General features: G+C 43.5%; 1 protein-coding gene across 2 annotated transcripts in view; it reads left to right on the forward strand.

The window, feature by feature from the left end:
• USP31 (ubiquitin specific peptidase 31) overlaps window positions 1–7,307 on the forward strand; it is a 70,886-nt gene extending 63,579 nt beyond the window's left edge. For both annotated transcript variants that reach the window (XM_014864726.3, XM_070484694.1), the window contains one exon: window positions 1,961–7,307. In XM_014864726.3, coding sequence (XP_014720212.3) covers window positions 1,961–3,531 — 1,571 coding nt within the window. In that variant the 3' untranslated portion in view covers window positions 3,532–7,307. The remainder of the gene's footprint in view (window positions 1–1,960) is intronic.
• The last annotated feature ends 16,952 nt before the right edge of the window (window positions 7,308–24,259 follow it).

Here is a 24,259-nt window from a genome sequence, read left to right on the forward strand (position 1 = left end):
CTTTTCCTTCCACTTTATTATTTTCCACTCTTAAGGTCTAGTGTGCAGGCTGGAGCTAACTGTATAGTAGTGTATACATTTCTTTTCAAAGTGCTTTTTAAGATCCTCAAAATAGCTGTAAGGGGACTCCGTGAGGTTGTGATTAGCCCAGGGCCACCTGGTGAAGAGTCGCTGTGCTGGGCCTGGTATGGAGGCTCCCTGACTCTCAGCTGCTCACCTTTAGAGGAATTTGTGGCATATTCTTTTAAGTACAGCATCTAGGACAAAAACTGTCACCTCTGCATAAAAGTAATTCTTAGGGATTCTGAAGATAGTCGTAATATGAAAACTTTGAAAATCTGATAAAAATTGACCTCTTTTAAAAAAAATTTTTTTTTACCTTCAACTTACTGCTTGAGTAATGGCCTCTCGGCCCTTAGTTCTAACGGGGCCCCCAGGTGGTGTGGGAAGGATCAGGCAGCCAAAGCACCGAGAGCTGGGAGGAGAGAGTGAGCTCAGTTTCTATGATGAGGACGATGACTCATCTTCCAACAGATCTCATTCTGTGGCCAGCATTTCGATCGCTGTAATCTGCTTCTAGTGGTGATGGGTAATTCTGAGAACATGAAATGGAGGAAAAAAGCAGGAGGTTGGAAGAAGGATGCCAGACTAAGAGGTCTGTGTCGTAGCTCTGGCTCTGCCACTTCTTCTAGCTTCTTGCTTTTCTCTTTGTAAAATAAGAGTATTAGGCCATAATTGCTAAGCTCCTCACATTTTATGAAAAACTGAGCAGTGCATCTTTGCTTGTTTAGGTAGAGGTTATTTGCAGTACAGCCTTTAAACTTAGAATTTACTGCTGTTTTAACAATAAGCCTAGACATTGTTTGCCCCCAATCTATTTTTAAACAGTGCAGTTGGTGAAATCAATATCCTCTTAAGCATCCTCGTCGTACAGTGATGCTGGGCGGTGCCCAGAGAACAGTGCTTATCTCGTACGATCTCATCCAGACACAGTTGTATAAATACCACAGCTTTGGTGTCAAGTATGTATAGAATTTAATTTAAAATATTTTCTTTGGAGGTTTTAAGTGATTCAAAATAGGAGTATATTGTAATTATCAATATTTTCTGTGAAAGTTTTAAGTTACTCAGGGTGGGAGTATATTATCGCAATTATGAATATTGTCTTTGAAAGTTTTAAGTCACTCTGCATAGGGGTGCATTGTTTCGAAGTCTCTTTAGTTCTTCCCACGAGTCCACTTGGATAATCAGCGATTGCAGGCCAACCTCCATGTGGCACTGAGCGCGGGACAAGCGGTTGTGGTTCTGCTGTTAGCACTGCCTCTAATGTCTCTGTAATCACGGGCAGGACTTCACTGCGGTGAGCCCTGGATGTCCTTAGTAAGAGGAAGAAGGTGGGTCAGTAGTTCACCTTTATTCAGCATCTGTGAATGCCAGGTGCCTTGCTGGGCATAAGACTTTCAAGATTTTAGTTAATTCTCAGAGTAGCCGTGTGAGTTAGGACAGGGGTCAGCACACTGCAGCCCACAGGCCAAACATGGCCCCTGCCTTTGTTTGTGAATCAAGTTTTACTGGAACCCAGCCACACCCATGTGTTTCTGTGTCCCTTGTGGCTGTGTTGGTGCTACAGTGACAGAGTTGGGTAGCTAGCCCACAAGTCTAAAATATTTACCATCTGGGCCTTTACAGGAAAAGTCTGCTGACCCCTGGCGTAGAGTAAGAAGGTAAAGAGAGAGTGTGGCGACCCCTAGGTTAGAATGTCCCTGTCTTATAGATAAGCGAACTGGGCTCAGGACAGTAGAAGTCATATGGCCACACTTTAACCCCAGACGTGCTGGCTCTGAATGCCATGCTTCTCTCATACCACGAGTTTTGCCTGCCTTCCATGTCCCTTCCATCTTTAGATGTTATGGGCAAGTTTTGTCATTTAGCTTAACAAAATTCTCTTTGCTGTATTCAGGAGGTTTCTCAACTCGACCGTTCGTGAGAAGTGTCCAGCGTCAGAGCTTGTCGTCCAGATCTTCTGTCACCAGCCCCTTGGCCGTCACTGAAAATTGCATTCGACCTTCTTGGTCCCTGTCTGCTAAGCTGCAGATGCGCTCCAATTCTCCTTCCCGATTCTCAGGGGACTCTCCGATTCACACCTCCGCCTCCACCTTGGAGAAGATCGGGGAGGCAGTGGACGACAAGGTCTCCATCTCTTGCTTTGGTAGCTTGAGGAACCTTTCCAGCAGTTACCAGGAGCCAAGCGATAGTCACAGTCGACGTGAGCACAAGGCTGTGGGTCGGGCCCCTCTGGCTGTCATGGAAAGTGTGTTCAAGGACGAATCAGACACCCGCAAATTGAACTCCAGTGTTGTAGATGCACAGAGCAAAAACTCAGCACAAGGGGATCGTGTGCCCCCCATCTCTGATCCTTTTGATAACAATAACCAGATTGCTTATGTGGATCAGAGTGATTCTGTAGACAGCTCTCCAGTCAAAGAGGTGAAACCCCCCAGCCACCCAGGCTCCCTCACGAAGAAACCAGAGAGCACAACCAAGAGATCCCCCAGCTCCAAAGGCGCTTCTGAGCCAGATAGAGGTGTGCGGAAGGGGAGACCAGTGTTGGCAAGCCAGGAATCATCGCTTTCAAGTACGTCCCCTTCTTCTCCTGTTCCTGTGAAAGTTTCTGTAAAGCCCTCCCGCTCCCGAAGCAAAGCAGACTCCTCTTCCAGGGCCAGTGGACGCCATTCCTCTCCTGTCCCCGCCCAACCCAAAAAAGAGTCTTCCCCCAAATGCCAGGACTCCGCGTCATCTCCTTCACCCCAGAAGCAGAAGTTGGCCCCTGCTCTCACGTACACTGCTTCCTCCACGTCTGCCAAAAAAGCCTCAGGCCCTGCCTCAAGGGGCCCCTTCCCTCCTGGGAAGGGCAGGACTTCAGACAGGAGCTTAAGTAGAGAGGGCTCCAGACAAAGCCTGGCTTCCGACAGAGCCAGCATAGCCTCCAGCTCCAAACCCAACTCCCCAAGGGTGAGCCAGACCAGGGTGGGGGAGGGCCGAGGGGATGGGAAACATGTCAGGAGCTCTTCCATGGCCAGCCTGCGCTCCCCCAACACGAGCATGAAGGCCGGTCTAAAGAGGGACAGCAAGTCGGAGGACAAGGGGCTGTCCTTCTTCAAGTCAGCCTTGAGACAGAAGGAAACTCGGCGGTCAACTGATCTTGGCAAGACAACCTTGCTCTCCAAGAAGGCCAGCGGGAGCTCTGTCAAGTCGGCCTGTAAGAATGCCATGGATGACAAGGCAGAGAAAGGCTACCAGGCTCCAGGTTCCCAGCAGCCAAGTGCAAATGCAGTTGGAAAAGAGCAGCTTGTCTCCAAGGACCCTGCTTCTGCTAAACATTCCCTGCTGTCCGCTCGCAAGTCCAAGTCTTCCCAGCTAGATTCTGGAGTGCCCTCGTCTCCTGGAGGCAGGCAGTCTGCTGAGAAGTCTTCAAAAAAGTTATCTTCTAGCATGCAAACCTCTGCACGGCCTTCTCAAAAACCTCAGTGATATTTCTGCAACCCAAGTGTTTTATCTGTAAAGATGTTTATTTATTTAGAACCCTGTCCCTCCCACCAAAGCCCTCTATGCTTTTGTTTTGTACTTTTTGGGTCATGTGCCTGATGTGTGTATATCTGGGCGTCTGTGCGTGTGTGTGTGTGTGTGTGTGTGTGAGAGAGAGAGAGGAGAATTCAATTGCAAATTGTTAAAAGCGTCGCCTTATTCTACCATTGAACCAAATAACAGCCATAGGCAAAGCATTGATACCAAGCTAACTGGAATAATTGTAGACGATACCCTGGATGGTCCCTTTAGCAATTGTACATATTTCTTTCTAGAGGACTCTAATGACTTTTGTTGGACACTAGGGTTTTGGAACCTGTGAACCAGTTAAGCTGTCATTAGTGTGCTCTGTGGAAGGATGAATTGTTTGACTTGGGTTTCATCTAAGCAGGATTTGTCCTCACTACGGATAGTCATGTGGCACCAGGAGCTCTAAAAACTGTGACACTAACAGCGAAACAAACTGAGAGAAAACTGTTGCTTTCTGCACTTTGGCCCCATCTACCAGTCTTTGTAAAGGGCGATATTTTAACACTAATGTTTCTCAGGTATATACTCAGCTAGTCTAGGATGGATGCGCGTCAGTAACAGGATTAGAGAGGAAGGTGGCCTATGGGTGACTGTCATTTCTCCTGCCATAGATAGAAGTTTTTAGAGGTAAAAATGAAGTCTTTCACTACCTTAATATCTGCAAAGATGTGTGTACCATGAGCTCTCTTGCCTCTTGGGCTGTGTCCTAAGAGATGGAAAATTCGATAGCCAGAAAGTCAGTCACTGGTAGTTAAATTTTTTTTCCTTCTAAATTTGCTAGCTAAGGCCATTGGGAGTTTGAAATGTAATAGAGCAGTTAACACCTTTGAAAGATTCCTGGAAAAAAATGGATTCTAAACTGGATGCATGAATCTGTACCATTTTCCTCCTCTGGTGTTGCTTTTTCCTATGTTAGAAGTTGAAAGCTCCATGCTGTCCCATGTGTGCATGCCCATGTTTCCTCATCTTGAAACTTGGAGAGGAAAGAAGTTGCCTAATGCCAAAAGTCAGTGATGGTATGTTGAAGCGATGTGTGACGAAGTATTACATGTACGCCTCTGATCCTGCCTGTCAGTCTTAGTTGTGACTGCTTTTCAGTAACTCATTTATTTCTTCTTTGTGCTTAAGATTTAATCTCTTACCCAGAACTCACAAGCAGGATTGGAGCATGTTCCATCTGGCATTGTCAGTGCAAATTGCATTTCTTGTTTAGAAAAAAGGGAACCTCACAAAAATCTTACAGATAAGCAAGATGCATAATTTTTCAAGGTTTTTGGGGGTATCCCGGGAATTTTTAGCTTTTTTCCCCCTTTTTCTATTTTTTTTTTTTTAAATGTGAGGAGAGTCATGGTCCTGACTCTCTTTGAATAGCATTTGTCACTTTGCCATGAAATATAGCATGCTAAGTTTATATGCTATTAAATGTTAACTTTTTAAAAAATCATATTCCTCAACTTCTTCCTGAACTCTTGGTGCACAGATCCATTTATAGTCTTCTTTTTCAGTATTGCTGTGTGTGAAGTAACTAGAACACATGTACACGCATAGCTATGAATTCTGCACTGCCTTTTTTTGTTTGTTTTTTTTTTCTTTTTTTTCCATGAATACCTCTTGGGAAATGTTTCCAGTAGGTCCCTTAACTTTATTTTGCTGCTAATTTGAGCATTAGCAGGTAACTTGCAAGTCTGGAGGCCATTTTTGTTGAGGGTAGCTGGAATTTTAGACCCTTGCAATATTTAAGACACATGTTCAGCCTTGTGAAAGTTACTCTAGTGCTCCGTGAAATTCATTTAACATGAGCCTGTTGCCCATTGCACTCAGTCCTGGACTCACCACTTCTCTACTGTCCTCCTTCCGCTGGACAGGCATCTGGTTTCCCAAAGCGGCGTTGCCCTCCTCTGCTGTAGTGTGACTACCAACAACTGGCTGCCTTCGATATTGTTACTGCTTCCAACAGCACGTTGACAGCCAGATCGCTGTTTAACCACTGCTAGTTTTCCTGTATCGTTTTTATTTCCTGAAAAAGATACACCAAATATGGGGTTGTCAATATCAGGAATCGAATGTCTGATTTGAGCCTCTCATCTTTCTTTAGTAGGTAAATCTCATTTGAAATCTCCTACCTGAAGCTCTGAAACAGTTTTAGAATTAAATAGTTTGACTGCACAAAGGGTTTTAATAACAACTTTTGGGGGGGGGCTGTAATCAGTTAAGCATTAATAGAAACTAGTTTAATTTTCACAATGGTAAATATTTTTATTCTTGAGTCCTCCAGGAATGGATTTTCCATTATGACTAGTGTCTTAAAAAAAAAAACTACAAACTCCTTTAATTTTCCATGGGATCTAGAAATAAAATTTTAATACCTATAAACTGTATGTCTATGGAGTTTAGTCCTTATTTCAGATTTAAATGGAAAAAAAATCAGAAAGTATTATGGCATCGTTTAGACATCTTTAGGCTATTATATTTCCCTGCCTGATGAACAATGAGAATTTCATCCCTAGCTACGAGGTACAACCTTTAAGCCACAGAAAAGGAGAAGTGGAAGTGGTCCTTGAGGTGTGAAGTATCTTATGGAAAATCGTGACTTGGTTCAGCTCAGCTCTTTGAGAGGGTTTGGGATGTGGTGTTTGTTTTTATTTTCCCGCTGCTCTTTGGCACAATGAGCATATATGTGTTTTGGATTAAGAATCGCCTGCTCAGGATGGTAGGCCTGGGTTTCTGCTTGACGACCAGGGGGCCCCGATTAGAGCAGACATTTCCTGGTAGGCACAAAATAACCCCCAACAGTAGTGCTGCATGTCTGTTTGCTTTTAAAAAAACTTTTTACTCTTGATTTCTTTTCCTGTAAACATCCAGTGCACTAAGGCTATATCATTCCTTAAGACAGCCCTAACCTTTGTTTTTGTAATCCCCTGTATAATGTGGAAGCACAAAGAAACTGTTAAGCTCATGTCATCTCAAGACCATCTCCCACCCTTTTTGTATCTTCTCATCCTAAAAGCAGCTTAACTGAAGTTAAGTAATACTGCGCTGGACCAATAGAAACGGATGTTGGGAGTATTTGTGGTATGGTAAAATATTGTATTATCTGTGAGGCTGCCCTGAACTCTTTTGTAACCATTCTTTCATCATTCATTTGTTCATTTTGCCAACATTTGTTGAGGCCCTGCTTTACTCGTAAAGGCAAGCTGAAAGCTTCAGGAATTTGCTGGGGCTCAGGAGTCCTGGGAGCTCAGCCTATGAACCAGGGGATGCCAGTGATGTCCTAAATGGAGGGACAATCCTCCCGAACAAAAAGGTCACATGGATTCTGGTGAATCAGCTTAGGCTTGTGGCCCCTCTTGAGCAAGTCTGTTCTGTTCTGGAAACCAAAAGTGCCCTTCTTCTGGAGCATTTTACTCTTACATCCACTTTTTCAGACTGAGCTGTCTCTACTACTTAGGGGTTGAAAATCCGTTACGAAGTCACTTTTCATTAGAATTTGGTCATCCACGTTTGTATGAGTTGGATGTGGGGGTTTTTTGGAGAGTGGAGAGAAAAACTGTCATCCCTGTAAAATAGCTATCATGAAAAAAAGTAGGAACAGTATGTAAAGGAAACAGTAGTGGCAGCCGTTAGGAAAATTGGAGCAGAGAAGAGCTGTGAACAAAGCTCATTTATTTCAAATAAACATGTTTTTAAAAGTAGATTGACATCTCACCTTACGTTTCATTCTGACAAATTACTGAACAGCTAAAGTTATTGTGTCCCGTGTAGGTTATTATAATTATTGGATGCAAAGACAATTAGTGTTTCTGGGTTGGGTTTTTGAGATAATATGCAAATCATAAGCACAGTTTCAATAAAACACATATTCTTTGAGGTGCGTTGAACTCGTGTTATTCGGAATTGAGAAGGGCAAAATTTGCTGACAAACCAGTGCCTGTGTCATAAACATTAACACAAAAAGTAGCTGTTACCGTGCAGACTGTCTTTAATTTCATAAAGGGTACATTACTGCTAAACCAAACTACATATTTTGGGGGAAATATTTTGCTTTTATTTAAATGGACAGTGTTTCACACTGCCTTGTGGTCAGCTCACAAAGTGTTTTGCAGCTGCATTTTGGGCGTGACCAATCGTTTTTTTTCCCCCAAGTAATGCCAACAGTTTTGCGTGGCCTCCATCTAACCCAGAAAGCATGCTGTTACTACCTATGCAAGCAACTCATAAAGAATAGAGATGACACTAAATGTAAGTTTGAAAAAAAAAAGGCAACTCTTAGATTATGGAGCTCTATTTTTGAACTTGTGATTTTTTAAATGTGGCTTAAGCATCAGTATAGAAGAGCACGAATCTGATTTCTTGTTTTGCTTTGCACATGTTTCTCTTGGCCAATTTCTTTGATCATTGGCAAGATCGTGTGTAAAGTATTTTGCAAGCAGGAGTGGAATTGGGTATGTTGAACACACACTGGTTTATATACCTTATTTAGCTGGAGACTGCTAAAGTATTTTGTTCTAAAAATAACCTGCCATTTTCTATAGATTTTAGTTTTTTATATCTTCCAGGGTTCTATCCTGGTCACAAGGAGAGAATGTGGCTTCTAATAGTGCTAACAATTTTAAAACACTTTTGTAGAGACTTAGAGCTGTTTTGGAAAGCTTTGGAGCTTCCCAACCGCTGGTCACAATAAGACTAAGCTTGTGGAATTTATGGATTAGGTTCTAGATCCATCTCACATTCATTTAAAACTGGTGTTTCCCAATTTGGGGAGAAGGGAGGTGCATAGCAGCCTGGGAAGCTTTTTCAAATCTCACACGTACCCTCCTCAACATTCTGTTAAGCCTCTTCTGAATGACTTGTCTGAGATTTCTGATACCCGGCGTTCACTAGAATCGTCTAGAGAACTTTTGAAAATGCCTGGGTCCTCCTCCGAAGCTTTTGATCTAATTAGCGTAGGGGCAGGTCCCAGGAATTGCCATATATTTTAAAGCTCCTGGTGTTTCTGATTTGCAGTCAGAACTGAGAACCACTGTGATTTGACCTCCCTTTGCCGAGATCTGTGGCGAGAATCACTGCCATACGAAGTACTCAGGAGTGACTCAGATTCCTCTGTTACGTCCAAGAGGAAAGAAACAAAGACTGAGAACTACTAGTTTCAGCCTCCTGTTGAAATGAGGGGGCCTCTCTGAGTGGAGGCCTGACTTGGGAGCATTCATTTTGTGGGTGGCCAGCACTTGCCAGTCCGGTGGGAATTGGTCTTTCGTCTGCTAGAGCTAGCAGAGAGCCCTGTGCGGTGTGCGTCCTTCCCAGAGCCTTTCCCCTGGATGCCACCCTGGGGCGGTAGGGAAGTCACTTTGAGTTAGAAAATGCTGAAGTAAAGCCTTCATTGGCCGTGGAAAACCTGTCCCTGATTTTGATAGAATGATTATCTCTTTGTAGTAATTATAACAGCAAACCCTAGGCTGTCACCACATGTCCTGTTCAGCTCATTCTCTACTTCTCCAGAATGTAGTTTCAGGAATTATTTTTAGTTTAAAAATGAATGTGAAGTATTTTATTTGAAGTCGTCTTCTTTTGCAACTTTCGTTGGCGTTTTTTCATGTAACTTAAATCAAATAATACTCATCCAAAAACTGGGCAGGTATATGTTACCTATGGCAGCAGATGAAATTTAGTTTTAATCTATGGTGAGCTGAGCACACTGCAACGTCTTCAGACTACCCTGCCTCTCCTCACCAGTGCTTTCATACTGGTGAGCATTATGCTGCCTACAAAAAAAACAACACAATTTACCTGACATTTTCAACATTTCAAGGAAGAAAGATGTAAGTCAAAATCCAAGTTGGAAGTCCTCTTTAGAAAGGCCGCCCAGAGCATGGGGGCCGCTGTCGTGGTGAAGATGAAGTAGAGATCTCCCAGGTGCTATTCTGGTCGGCATGGTGTCGCGGCAGCAGGGAGGGGCAGTCGGGAGCTCCAGTTCCCTCTGTCGGCCTGTCAGATATGCATTTAGTGTTCCCTCTGGGCTCGCTCACCAACTGTGCCTCTCACCACTGGTTAAAACTGAATTCAAGCCCCATTACAGAAATAATTTCTGGAGCGAACTCTTGAGTTTCTACACTGGAATTTCTATGGCTGTCTGAAAAGCTGCATGTCCTATCACTGTACACAAAAATGCTTTCGGATCGTTCATTCCCTGTTCCTAGGGATTTCTGTGTAATTTTCTTCTTTAGTTGTATAGTAATTTGGAAGGCAGGATGTCTTTCCTTCAGGCTGGAAGAGAAGTGTATCATACATTTTAAATTATTTTACAACAAATGCATGGGATGTGTCACTGACTTCTGTTATTTATGTGTATGTTTTCTTATTCAAGGTGTATGCACTTTTCAGAAGCAGAATTTATATTTTTATGTTTAAAACGTTTTATTTCTGGAACAGCAGTTGGTAATACAGTATACAGTTGGAATTAAGAGAATAGTGGAAAATGTAACAAAATATAATAAATTTATTACATGATGCCCTCTTCAAGCCATATTCCTCTGTCTCCCCTTGCCCACCTATATCTTTTTGGTGTTGACTAACCTTGGAAATTAAGCAGAAATTGTATTTGTACTACATCAGTCTATACGAAACACTCTAAAATCGCAGTGTTAAATGAAAAAAGCAAGTTACAGAAAGATTCATACAGATACTCTGTAAAATTTTAAAAGGAAAGTCACATCCATGCTTATTGAATTTTCACAAGCAGGGGTGATGATTCTCACTCTCTCCAGGAGGCAGTTGTCCGGGGCCGTGGTGCTGGACAAGAGCTTGCATTCTGACTCCATTCCAGTGGATTTTCAGCATTTCACATGATCGCCTTCTGCCAAACTTTATGATGGGAAGAAAGGCATAAAAGGAACCATTCTTTTCTGGGCCCTCTCTTGCCCCTGATATCTTCTTGTTTAACCATCCTGTTCTGATCAAATTTTCCAGCCGTCTTTACCACCCTTCAGGACTCCTGTTGAGGATATCACATCACTTACGACCACTTGGGGGCACTAAAGATTGTCATTATCAAGCGTATTGTAGAAGTCCCCCGGGCGTGTTCTTAGCCTCTCTGTGGAAATGCTCATTCAGGATGAGATGAGTGTGTTCTCAGGGAGCAGGGGGTTCACTGTCGATGAGTAGCACCAGCCGTCATTTTTCCTAGAAACCGTTAGATACAGGTCCTAGAGCAGATCTTGTTTTCCTAAAGCACAACATTGTGGTTTAAGGTTGGGGCAGAGAAACTTCCTAACCAAGGACAAGTGTAAACTGCATGCTGTAAAACCCGAGGTTCAGCACTTCCAAACCTCTCTCATTTTAAATGGTAAAATTGTATGCTGGGTTCTTTAAAAAGCTTACCCATGTAGTACACAGATTACTCAGGAAGCTTCGTTATGCCTGAAAGTGTTCACATGTCGTTAAGTACGTCGAGTTTAATAGTTATGCAAGTAGTTAAGGATCATTTTGTCTTGCCTTAGAATTTGGAAGATTATTTACAAATATTTGAATGATCATTCTCTCCCTGAACACTTTTCTCTCCTCTGTCCATCTTCCAGGAGAAAGCAAAGCCATGATGAAGCCCCTTGCCCTGGACCACATGTTCCTGTGTGCCCTGTGAGAGATTCTAGGCCGCTCTCACTCTGCAGGATGTGGCTTGAGGCCTGTCCCCACCTCCAATATTCCCTTTCTCTTTCCCAGGCCAGCTCCTGAGTTCTCCCAGGGGGTTGTTTCGGTTTTCCTTTTCGCAACCCTGTTCCGTGTCTCAGGTGTCCCCACACAGGTCATCTCGTAAATGTCACCTCTCTGGGTGGGTTGGGTCTATGTCATATGGAACCCTCTGGAATTCAGCCTTGATTTGGTCTGCCCCATGTTTCTCACCCCCTGCCAAACATTGCTGCAGAGAGAGAGGACAAGGGCTCTCCTCTCCCAGAGTGACTGGATTTTCATGATGCTCTGCAGCCCAGTGGCCTTGCACCCCATTTCTTAGAGCGTTCAGGGATATGACTTTAATTTGACTTGCTCTTTGGACTTGTAACAGCTCAATTTTTCTTAAAGAAAGTAGGAAGATAACGTGAGTGACACCAGTGTTGTAGTCAGAATCAGGCCTCCCTGCCCCTGGCAGGCCCTCCTGTGCCTTTCCTTTGTTTACGAAGAATTCATAGAGGTCACAGTACACAGATCCAGTTCCGAGGCTCAGGGACAGGTGTCAGATTCATCATCCCTTCAGAGGGTGGGGAGGGGAAGACACAGGGTGGCCAGTGTGGACCAAGGGTGGGTGGCGCCAGCCCATACAAGGTTGCAGTGGAGAAGGCGATCCTTCACTGCCACACTCTAAGTCCAGGTGCCTGCCTTTAGCAGGGGCTCCTGTGTGCACAAATGCTGGGGATACGACCACACCCCGAGGTCACTGTCTAGTCAGGGAGTCAAGTTGGTTGATAGATAATTAACATTTCAGTGCTCTTCCCTCATACATCCCGATGTTCCCACTCGCTTCCAGCACACTTCCTGCTGTTCTGCCTAGAAGGCTTGTTGCTGAGATGCCCACACAGCTCACTCCTTTAGCTCCTTCACGTCTTGACTCAAATGTCACCGTCTCAGCGAGGCCTTCCCTGACCACCCTTTTATAATGTTGCAACCCGCATCACATTCTCTCCCTCCTCCCTGCTTATTTTCTTCATATCACCAACTGCCGCAGTATAGATGCATGTACAGTGTATATGCCCACAGGAAGGCAGGAATGTTTGCCTGTTCTGTTCACTGCTCCTTTCTGAGCACCTCAGAGAGTGCCAGGCACATGGTAGTTACTTAGTAAATATTTACTAACTGAATAAATAGATTTGCTTGGGTAATCCACTCAACCCTTCTGAGTTGCCTTCCTCTCTCTAGAAGATGAATTACAGTACCTGCATTGTAGAGTTGTGAGGGTTAGAGTGGAACGATGCCTATAAAGCATTCAGCACAGTGCCTGGCGCAGAGAAAGTGCTCAGTGAATGATGGATGCCATTTATCATCGTAACAGTAGGGGTCGGACTTGGGGGTGGGGGGCACTGACCCTCATGGGAGATTTACAGAGGAGGGGCACTAGAGTATAACTCACACATTCCAGGCTGGGAAAACGGCTTGTACTTTCTGGAAAGCCCAGGAGTCCAGTCTTCCTGGAATGTAGGGCAGGAAGGCAGGAAGCAGTGGATGGAAGGGGAGGGAATTGATTGGCAGAGGCCTCATCTAGAAGGACCTTTTATGACCTACTACGTTTGTCTGGAAGTGAATGAGAATCCAGGAAGAGATTTTAATTTAGGAGAGAGAGGAGATCCAGTTTGAGCCTGAGCGTGGTCACCATGGCAGCGATGTGGCACCAGCTGTAGGAGCCCTGGTTAGGAGCTTGCTGAGGAATCTGGGTGTCTGTGAAGGGCTGAGCTGAAGCAGCACTGGGTGGACCGTGAGGCAGACCGCTCCCAGAGAGGTGACATGCTCGCGCCCTGGAGGCAGGCTGCTTGGCTAGAATTCTGGTACCGTGACTTCTAGCTGGACAACCTTGGGCAGGTCACTCAACTTCTCCGTGCCTCAAATTCTTCACCTGTAAAATGTGGCTAATAGTATCTATATGATCGTTGGGCTTAACTGGGATGGTTGGTTTATTTACATTTAATGTAATTTTGGTTTTATCTCCTATCCTACTGTTTCTTTGATATTTGTACCACCTGTTTTATGTTTCTTTTTCTCGTCTTTCTTGCCTTTTAGATCAATCAAGCATTTTTTAAATTCCAATTTTTCACCTCTGTTAGCTTGTTATTCATTCTTTTGCTCTTCTTTTAGTGGTTATCCTTGTGATTTCAGCATGCATTCTTGTTTATAAGAGTCTAAGAAAAATGAGTAATTTTTATCCCTTAAGGGCCATAGAACACTTTAATTCCATTTACCCTTTCCACCATTTGCTATTTCTTGTTGTGCATTCTAACACTACGTATACTTAACATACATAGATATAAAACTCATATAACTAACTTTATTATTAATAGTGGAAGTCAATATTCACTCAGATTTACCAATGTGTTTACTTCCCATTGCTCTTCATTCCTTCCTGCATTTCAGAGTTTCTTCTGTGATCATTTTCCTCTGCCTGAAGAATTCCCCTTAGTGTTTCTTTTTTAAGCCTGTGCTAATGATGCATTCTGTTCACTTTTGTTTGATTGAAAATGTCTTTATTTTGCCTTTACCTTTGAAGGCTATTTTCACTGGGAATAGAATTCTAGGTTGGAAGTCATTTTCTTTCATTTTTATTCCATGGTCTTCTGCCTTTTATTATTTCTCTTGCTAAGTCAATTATTAGTCTTATAGCTGTTCCTTTGAGGGTATGACTTTTTTTCTCCTAAGTGCTTTGAAGATTTCTCTCTTTGTTTTTCATCAGTTTTATTATGATGGACCTAGGTGTGGGGTTTTTTTAAAATTTGTTTGTTTTTATCCTGCTCTTCATAGATCAGACTTAAGAAACTTTTCAGCCATTATCTCTTGAAATATTGCATCTCATCCACTTTTCCATGCTCTTCTAGGACTCAGTAAGGGGCATCACTGTCTGTCCCAACTGCTCAGTCCAGAAACCAGGGATCCATCCCTGACTCTGCCCTTTCCCTCAACCCCTGTCCTGACACCTAATCTATTTTATAGCACTTCTCAGTCTCTGAAATTCTTATTTATTTATTGACTAGTTTATCATGTGCCTTCCCCACCAGAATGTAGTTACCATGAGAGCAGAGTCTTTGTCTTTGCTCTATTACTTATGTCATTTTGGCTAAGTAACAAAATGTCCAAAGTCAGCTCCATTATTTCAGTGTTCCACATGAGCGTACTGAGGCTCAGAGAGAGTAAATAACTTACCTAGAAATGACACAGGTAATAAGTGGTAGATCTTGGGTATGAACTTAAGCCTATTACTTCAAAGCTTGTTTTTTTACATTGTCACTCTAATACCCTACACTATATTAAATAAGGGAGTTTAATAAACAACATATACACCTGCATTTAGTAATGCAGTTACTAGAAGGGAATCTTTCTACATTGTATAAAGTCCTTTTTATTTGTAGTCACTGAGTAATTTTTACTACAGCAAATTCAGGAAGTGAGGAAATTTCTACTTTTGGTAACGGAATTTAGGAGGGCCTTTTTGACTCAATTTTTTTGGGGGAACCTTACAAAAAATAATTTTAGACTTATAGAAAAGTTGCAAAAATAGTTCAGAGAATTCCCATGTATTCTTCATCCAGCTTCCCCTCATGTCAGCATATTGCATAACCATAGTACAATGATCAGAACCTGAAATTAACATTGGTATAATACTATTAACTAAACTACAGACTTTATCTGGTTTTTACCCGTTTTTCCACTAACACCTTTTTTGTTGTTGTTTCAGAAACCAATCCCAGATCTCACATTACATTTAAATGTCCTCTCTCCTTAGTTCCTCCAATCTGTGACAGCTCTCAGTCTTTCATGACCTTGACAAGTTTGAAGATTATTGGCCAGTTATGATATAAAATGTCTCTCAGTTTAGGTTTGTCTCATGCACTGTTATGATTAGATTGAGGTTTTGCATTTTTTGGCAAGAATATCACAAAAGCAAGGTGCCCTTCTCAGTGTGTCATAGCGAGAACGTGACATTGATCTGTCTTATTACTGGTGGTGTTAAAACCTTGGTGAGTTGGTTAAGGTGGTGTCTTCTGGGTTTCTCCACTGTAGAGTTACTATTTTTCCTTTTATCCTTAATAAATGTCTTGAGGGAGATCCTGTTAGATCATACAAATGTCCTGTTTCTCCTCAAACTTTGGCCCACTAATTTTAGCATCCATTAGTGGATCTTGCCTGCAACAATTTTTATTATTATGGTATTCTAATGGTGAAAGAAAGACACTTAAAAATCTCACTTAAGAAGTCTGGAAGTGGGATAGGTGCAGAGATTGGCCCAGTGCCAACAGCATCATCAAGGACCAAGGCTCTTCTTAGTCTTCTCTCTGCTCTTCTCAGCATGTTCGCTTTTGTCCTCAGCTTTGGCCTTCAGTGGCAACATCCTGTTGAAGAAGGCAGGACCTTTCCCTGCCTAGGTGTCCCGACCAGTGAGGAGAAATATTTCTCAGATCCTCTCCCTGCTCTCTGAAAACCTTCCCTCGGGCCCCATTGACCAGGATCTTGGTTACCCGCCCGTGACCAAGTTGTAAGGGAAGCGAAGGACGTGAGTATGTGGCATTTCCAGCCAGTGTTGGGGGGTGGCTGGGTGGGCTCCGGTGGAGAAGAAACTCAGAGGAGTGAGCACTTGAGGGGTGGGCAGCCCCTGGTTTTTGCCACATTGTGTCCTCCCCAGCGCCCGAGGCAGTGCCCCGCACCTGTAGGTGCTCAGCTAATCTTTGCAGGTTGAATGAGTTCTCCATGTCTTGCCCGGAGACAAACCTGCCATTAGCTGGAAGCGTTAGAGCTCTGGCCTGGGGAATCAGAGAGAAGAGAGTGACTGGAGACTGGCTCGGGGGAATGGTGAGGCCAGTGTAGCCGGGATGGCAGAGGGGCAAGTGTGCGACCCTGGTGGGAGAGTCCCCAGCTTGGCAACACCCTTAGCTTCTTCATGCTTCGGTCTCCTGCAGGATGATGCCCTCGGCCTGCAGTCCTCCTACCAAAGCCTGGAGAGGACCTCCAGAGGCGGTTTTGAAGGAAGGCGGGGAAACCTGTCTGCTAGACGCAACCGCCTCCCCTGAGGAGGTTCTCAGAGCAAGAGGGGGCCCCGGGGAGGTCCCTGCTCTGTGCACACAGGAATCTGGCTCTGGGGGCCTCGGACACAGCTTGGTAGCTTGTTTGGTAAATAATGACATAGCTATAAATATTTAATAAGTCAAGGGACTGCACCGCATGAAAAATGGATGAGGTCCCAGTGTGGGAGGTGCGGGGTTTTCTCTGCGTGTGCTCTGGAGCAGGCAGGCAGAGGCCGACGCCCGCTTGGGCTGACACCTGTGTTTGCGGTAGGGCTGATGAATGGCCGGAGAAATAGTCGCCATGTTTGGGAAGCATCAATCCATCATGCGGGAGGTGTGGGTGGGGGAGGAACTCGCGCCCATCAATATTCTCCGTGTTTATTACGCGCCGCGCGTGGCGGGATGCGGCGAGCCCCGCGCTGGTCCGGGAGCAGCGCCTCCAGAAAGGGCACGGTGGCTCCATGATGAATGACTTTAATAAGCAGCAGCTCGGAAGTACCTTCAAGTAAGAAACTAATAACAATAATTAGATGTTTCTTAATCATTTATTTATTTTATAATTTATGCCCTGCCTACTTCCGGAGAAAGAATGTAAGTGGCTCGCAATTAAAACACATCTACCCAGGACGGTTCAAACGAAGATAAACAAGAGATCAGAAACCGTACTGAGGGAGTGAATTTTTCTTAATCAGCTTTCCTGCTCCCCGCTGAGAATACTGTGTCCCGCCTCCTCCGCAGTCCCTTTTCCTCGGAGGAGCCAAGGGATGCAGCCGAAGGTGTCGCAGAGACAGGAGGAGGCGGGAGCGTGATGTGACCCGTAGTGTCGGCGACTCAGCGCTGGGCTTCCAGCCACATTTGCATTTCATTTATCATCGCTCCAAACAAATCTGTGTCTGCGGCAGGGTGGCATGAAAAATTAATGCCCCTGTGTCAGGCAGAGCTTGTCAGAGTGACAGTGCAGGAAGGGAATAACAAAGGGGCGACACGCATGGTGCTGTCTACTTATCACCCGCTCTCGTGTTCCCTGAACGCCTTCTCTGGAGCCTGCGCGTGGGGGCTAATGGGGCTCCAGCAGCCAGGCCCTCCCTGCGCTGAGGGCGCAGAGCCGTCTCTGCAGAAGCTCGGGCCGTGTGTCTGCAGCGTGCTGCCGCTCCCCCCAACCCCAACGGGAGCAGACGTGGCTGTGGTCAGAGCTGGGTGACCAGTTGACCAGTCTTTGCTGAGCGCTCCTGCACAGCAAAGAGAAGAGGGGAGCAGCCCCCTGAGGGTCTCAGAGAGCAGGCCAGGGCAGAGATGTTCTAGAGAGGCCGGTGTGGGATTACTGGGGAACAGGTGGGCCAGAGGTCAGGGAGGGAGGAGGGGCGCTTTGAGCATCTGTTGCTTCAGAACCTCCATGAGAGGTAGCAGAGAAGTTTCCCCACACATTTAGATACTCAGCAAATGTTTGTTCACTCTGAATCTCACACAGGCTTCTTTCTGACCTATGATCATAGCAGTGGGAATAACCACCTCCTTCCTGCAGCCGGCATGGTTTAGTGTAGCAGCTTTAAAATCATGGGCTGGGAAGCCAGACTGCTGTGTTCACACCCCAGCTTTACCACTTCCTACCTTTGTGGCCTTGGGCAAATGGTTTAACATTTTTGTGCCTCGGTTTGTATATGTAAAGTACTTAGAAAAATGTCTGGTACTTGGTGTTAATTGGATTATCGCTTGGATTTCCCTGATCTTCATCCAAGGTGAGTGGATGAGGAAGGACCGTGGAACTCAGTGACTGAGCCTTGAGCCATATTGAAAAGGTCATGTGACTACAGCTTTGGAGCTTGCAAACCTGCCGAATGGCCTTGGGAAAATATACATCCTCTTCTGTCCAGTTGACTCACTGAAGAAAAGGAATCCCCCTCGCCGCCCTTCCCCACCAAGGATGAACGTAAATGTGCCGTTAGGTTTGCGAGATGAACCTTCTTCACTCAAGCCAGGGCCAAGTGAGCAAGGCACTCTCTTCCTATGAAATAGAAAGGAACAAAGCTTTCCTGCCCTCTGTGGAAATTAAGTAGTATTTCTGAATGTCAACACACTGGATCTCTTCCCTCATTGCACACTATGATCTTCTGGGGAGTTTTAAAAAAGTTACTGAAGTCTAGAACCCTTGCCTAGAAATTCAGATCCAATTGGTCTAAGGTGAAGCCCAAGTAACAGTGTATTTTTATGGTTTCCTATATGGTCGTTCTGGAACACATTTCCCTGTTAAAGAAGAGAAGAGTCAGGAGAATCTGCAAAGGTGTGTAGCACTGGTGACAACAAGATCAGGAAAGGTGTGCACACCTCTGGTGTCAGGGCTGCAATGAGATTGCACGTGGGACACGGATGATAAATATGGCAAAAATTAGGAAAGTTGTTCTAAAATGGCCGGAGTTTGGGAGAATTCCGAGATAGATCATTTACTGTGGTTTGGGGCTGAGGGGCCATCAGGTTTCCTGCTGTAGCCCATGAAGTAGGAACTTCTGTGAACACTTAGACAGGTGTTAAGAGGCGTTGAGAAATGGAATTATCTCTCTGGGTTAATGCCCTTGCCTCTGCAGTTGAAACTGGCAATTGTCCTCCATCCCCGATTCTTCTCTACCTGCCAGAGGCTGCCTCTCTCAGCCTTCCCGCAGGTAGGTGTGGTCATGTGATTAAGTTCTGGCCGGGAAAGTGTGAGAGGACATGATGTGTGCAACTTCCACATCATATCTTCTAAAAGGAAGCCGACTGCCCTCCACTTCCTCTCTCTCCCGCTTCTTGCTGGCTGGGAAATGGTGACCCCTAGGGCAGAAATGGAAGCCACATACTGGGGAGGGCAATGCAATCTTGCAGCTCTGGACTGTTATGTGAGAGAAAATAAAACCTATTCTTTTATTTGAGATACCACATTGTTAGGTCTTTGTTTCTACAGCATAGCCTGTACCCTAACATATGATTCGTTTGGCTCTAATTTTGGCACACTCTAGAATTCTAGGAAGAGGACAGAGAAGAGAAGAAAGAGGAGGGGAAGAAGCATAGGGCAAGAAGGAAAGAGGAGGAGGATTTCCCTCTCCCTTTGTCACCTAGGTGATCTCTATTAATCTCTTCTCAAGTACGGGAAAAGTCATCCTTGACTGTGACCGGGTCCATCCCCCAAAGCCACTGTCAAACGCCTCTTTGATTCCATGCACCCCTGGTTTACAGCGTTTATCACACTGTGATTTTACACACTGATTTCGCTCCCATTTCCCCTTCAAGTTTGCTCTCAGCTGGCTCAGGTTCTTGGTTTGTTGTCCAAAGCCTGGCAGGGCAGAGGGACATTGTTTCTTGAGCCCCGTGTCTTACTGCCATCAGGAAGCAATGATCTGCAACCAGACTCCATGCCCTGTTCCTGGGGTCAAAACATGGAACGGCAGGTCCAGCTGAAGCCCCACATTTTCACTGTAGATTCCACTTGTCTGCCCAGTGGTTTGCTGAAGATTTGCTCATTCATTCAACAAATATTTATTGAATGCTTACTGTGTGTTAGCTACAATGTGGTAGACCCTGGGGATATAGTGTTGAGCAAAAGTGACATGCTCTTGCCTTTATGCAGCTTGCAGTCAGGTGAGGAGAAAGATATTAATTGAATAACTTCACAGACCCACATCATTCACGGAGAATTTTTCTGCTTTGCTCATGTCTATCAGAAAAATAAGAGAGCAATATTAGCCATCAGTAGCTTTTCTCTTGGAAATGGGGAAGAACTCTAATGTTATTTCGATTCCTGTGACTTAGGTTTTTCCTGCTGATGGGACAGCAAAAGATAAGCTTTTACAGACCAGGGGATGATTTAAAGCCGTGTGTCTGACTGCTCACTCTTCCAATATCCCATTGAAGTGTCCTAGCTTAAACAAAGGAGAAAGCTGTAAGCCACTGCTAGAAATAAAAGTGGAGCCTCTCCACACCCGAAACTTGAACAGCGTCGGTAGAGAGCTCAGTCTGGGGGGAAGGAGTAGCCCACTGAAACCCACGGCCTTGAGAAGATGCTTGCCTCCTAAAATGGTAAAAGGATTCCCCCACCTCCAACCTCCCTAAACCCTTTAGCATCCGTGGAATCAGTGAGCGGATAGAGACAAGGACCACTGAGAGCAGAACAATCAGAGGGATGAGTCCTGAGCTTCTGACCGTGGATGGAGGTTCCGGAGAGTGGGGATTCCACAGGGCTGCCTAGAACCTGCCTTCGCACCTGTAGGGGTAGAGAGTGGGATCCTGCCATGATCAGTACCTGCTGGGTAGCCAAATGGAGAAGGGTTATGAATTAAGGGGAAAGGGCAGTAACTACATAAATGCATAAATAAAATAAGAGAAGGAGGCTTTTCAGAGACTAATGATGATAATATGCCGTAAACTGAGGGGTATATTTACTTCAACTTTCTGCAACTGAGATCAATTTAGATAAGCATTCTAATCATCAAACAAGAAGAATTTCCTTCTCTGGTCTCACAATTTATCAACATGAGGAATTGTTAATGAAACTCACTCTCAGCTCCTGGCATCTTCACCTTATTGCTGAGAAAACTCTCCAGACACATGAAGAAATAATCAGAGTGAAAGAGGGGTACCACCTGGAGGACTCAGAACAAGTGGCACATTGTGAAGCCACATGACTGTGGTGAGGGTTAGGAGGATAAGGCAATGATGTAAGTAAAAACAGGATACTATGAAAACAGATTGTCAGAGAAGCAAAAGGAATTTTTGGAGATAAAAAAGTATGATTTAAAAAATGAAATAGCAGAATCAAATGAATAAATTAAAAGCTTTATCAAGAAACTCCCCTAGAACTTAGTTAAAGAGGACAAAGAGACAAAAATCATAAAAGACAAAATAAGATATGAAACTAGATCAAATGATTCAATATTTATGTAAAAGGAGTTCCAGAAATACATAATGAAGTAGATGGAGAAGAAATAAAGAAGAAAATTTACTTGACCTGAATACTTATATTTTTATGTCAGAAGGGCTTTCTGATTTATGCTCAGGATTAATTGGAAAAAATTCTGCACTTGGACATATTTTGTGTTTTTTTAAAATAAATTCTATGTATAAAAAGAAAATATTAAAGTCAGGTTAAAATGAGATTATTAAAAAGGGAAAAAAATAGATGCATTGGATTGCTCCCTTGCAACACTGAATATTAGAAGACAAAGGCAAAAAGTTTACAGAGTTCTGAGGAAAAATGATTATGACCCTAGAATTCTATACCCTTCCCAACCATTGTTTTTGCATTAGGATAAAAGATGTTTAGTTGTTCAAAAACTCAGAAAAGATACCATCCACATATAGCTATAAGAAACTTACTTGAAGCAGCTCTCCAGCAAAATGGAAAAGTTCAAACTAAGGAACCGAACAAAGAGAAGACTTGATATTCAAAAAACAGGGTTCCAACTATATCAATAATAAGATTAAATGTGAGTGGATTAAACAATATAATCAAAAGGCAGAGATTGTCAGACTGGATTTAAAAGCAAGATTTAACTATATACTATTTATAGGAGATACACTGTGGACTCAAAGATAGAAGTAAGATGGAAGTAAAAGGACATAAAGGAAATAGCATGCAAACAGTAACCATAAGAAAGCTGGAGTGGCTATACTAATATCAGACAAAATAGACTTTCAAACAAAAAACCAGATACTAGAGGGGCACTTTATAATGATGAAAGGATTGACACATCAGGAAGATATAATGCTTAGATATATGCTCATCTAACAGCAGTGCCCCAAAATACATAAAACAGAAAAAATAGACAAAATTGAGGGAGAAATAGATAATTCAACAGTAATAGTTGGAGACTTCAACCCACCACTTTCAATGATGGATAGAATTGAGAAGATCAATAAGAAAATAGAAGGCTTGAACAACACTATAAATGAATTAGACCTAACAGACGTCCGTCTAACGCTTCACCCAACAGCAGCAGAATATACATTCTTCTCAGGTTCACACATGGGACATTTTCCAGGGTAGATCATTTAATATGCTATAAAACAAGCCTCAGTAAATTTAACAGAATTGAATCATACAAAGTATGTTCTCTAACTACAATGGAGTAAATTAGAAATCAACAACAGAAAGAAATTTAGAGAATTCGCAAATATGTGGAAATTAAATAACATACTCCTAAAGAACCAGTGGATGAAAGAAGAAATCACAGGAAGTTCGAGAATTCTTTGAGATGAATGAAAAGGGAGATACAACATACCGAAACTTATTAGATACAGCTAAAACAGTGGAAAATTTATAGCTGTAAATACTATATTTAAAAAAAAAATGAGAAAGATCTCAAGTTAACAACACAACCTTCCACCTTAAGACATGGGAGAAAGAGGAGCAAACTAAACCGATAGTGAGCAGAAGGAAGGAATTAAGAAATTAGTAATATAGAGTCCAGAAAAAACAATAAAGAAAAATCAACAAAACCAAAAGTCAATACTTTGAATGGATCGAGAAAATTTGCAAATCTTTAGCTAGATGAATCAAGAACAAAAGAGATGACTCAAGTTACTAGAGTCAAGAAAGAAAAAGAGGACATTTGTGATATTGTGATTTATAATAAGAAATGCATATTTGGTTTTCATCAAGATCCTGGCACAAAGCTCCTAAAACCTTTGGAACTTCCTAAGTGATAAGAGTGATAAAGGTGAAAAGAGTGTCTTTTGTTATTCATAACAAGCCCCCTTCATCCACACCTGAGTTTATGTTAATGAGGTGACTTTGGGAAAGTCCCTAAGGATGGGGGGGTGCTCGTTGCCAGGGGAACGAACCCTGTGATTAGAGGCTTGGAACTTTCAGCCCCTCCCCCCAATTTCTAGGGAGGAGGGGTGCTGGAGGTTGAGGTAATTGCCAATGGCTGATGATTTAATCAACCAGACCTATGTAAGGAAGCCTCCTTGAGAATCCTCAAAGTACAGGGTTTGGAGAGCTTCCCCGTTGGTGAACATGGAGGTGCTGGGAGGGTCATGTGCTTGGAGAGGCCATGGAAGCTCCTCACCCCAACCCACATAGCTTGCCCTATGCATCTCTGCCATTTGGCTTTCCTGAGTTGTATCCTTTTATAATAAACTGTTAATCTAGTAAGTAAACTGTTTCCTGCGTTCTGTGAGCCATTTTAGCAAATTACCAGACCTGAGGAGGGCGTTGTGGGAATCTCTGATTTATAGCTAGTTGGCCAGAAGCACAGGTGACAACCTGGACATGCAATTGGTGTCTGAAATGGAGAGGGGGCAGTCTTGTGGAACAGAGCCCTTGGGGGAACCCGTGGGGTCTGCACTAACTCCAGATAGACAGTGTCAGAACTATTGAGTTGTAAGGCATTGAGTTGGTGTCTGCAGAGAATTGGAGAACTGCTTGGTGTAGGAAAACCCTCCCACATTTGGGAGTCAGAAGTGAAGTAATGAGAATAGTAGTGGAGTAAAGATTTGAGAGGGGAAACAGTGAGTTTTTTCTCCTTATAGCATTAGTGCCGACCTTACAGAAGTAAAAAGGATTGTAAGAGAATATTATGAACACTGTAGCCAACAGATTAGATAATGTAGACAAAATGGACACATTCCTAGAAAGACAAACTACCAAAACTGACTCAAGAAGTAGGTAGAACATCTGCATAGACTTTTAATAAATAGATTGAGTTAGTAAAACAAAACAAAAAATTACCCACGAAGAAAGGCCCAGGCCCAGATGGCTTCATTGGTGAATTCTACCAAACATTTAGAGCAGAATTAATACCAAACTCTTCTGAAAAACAGAAGAGGAGGGAACACTTTGCAACTCATTCTGTGAGGCTAGTATTACTCTGATACCCAAACAAGATAAAGACATCACAAGAAAAAGAAACCACAAACCAGTATCTCATGAA

This window comes from Equus asinus, chromosome 14, assembly GCF_041296235.1.
Source record: "Equus asinus isolate D_3611 breed Donkey chromosome 14, EquAss-T2T_v2, whole genome shotgun sequence".
Classification (NCBI taxonomy): Eukaryota; Metazoa; Chordata; class Mammalia; order Perissodactyla; family Equidae; genus Equus; species Equus asinus.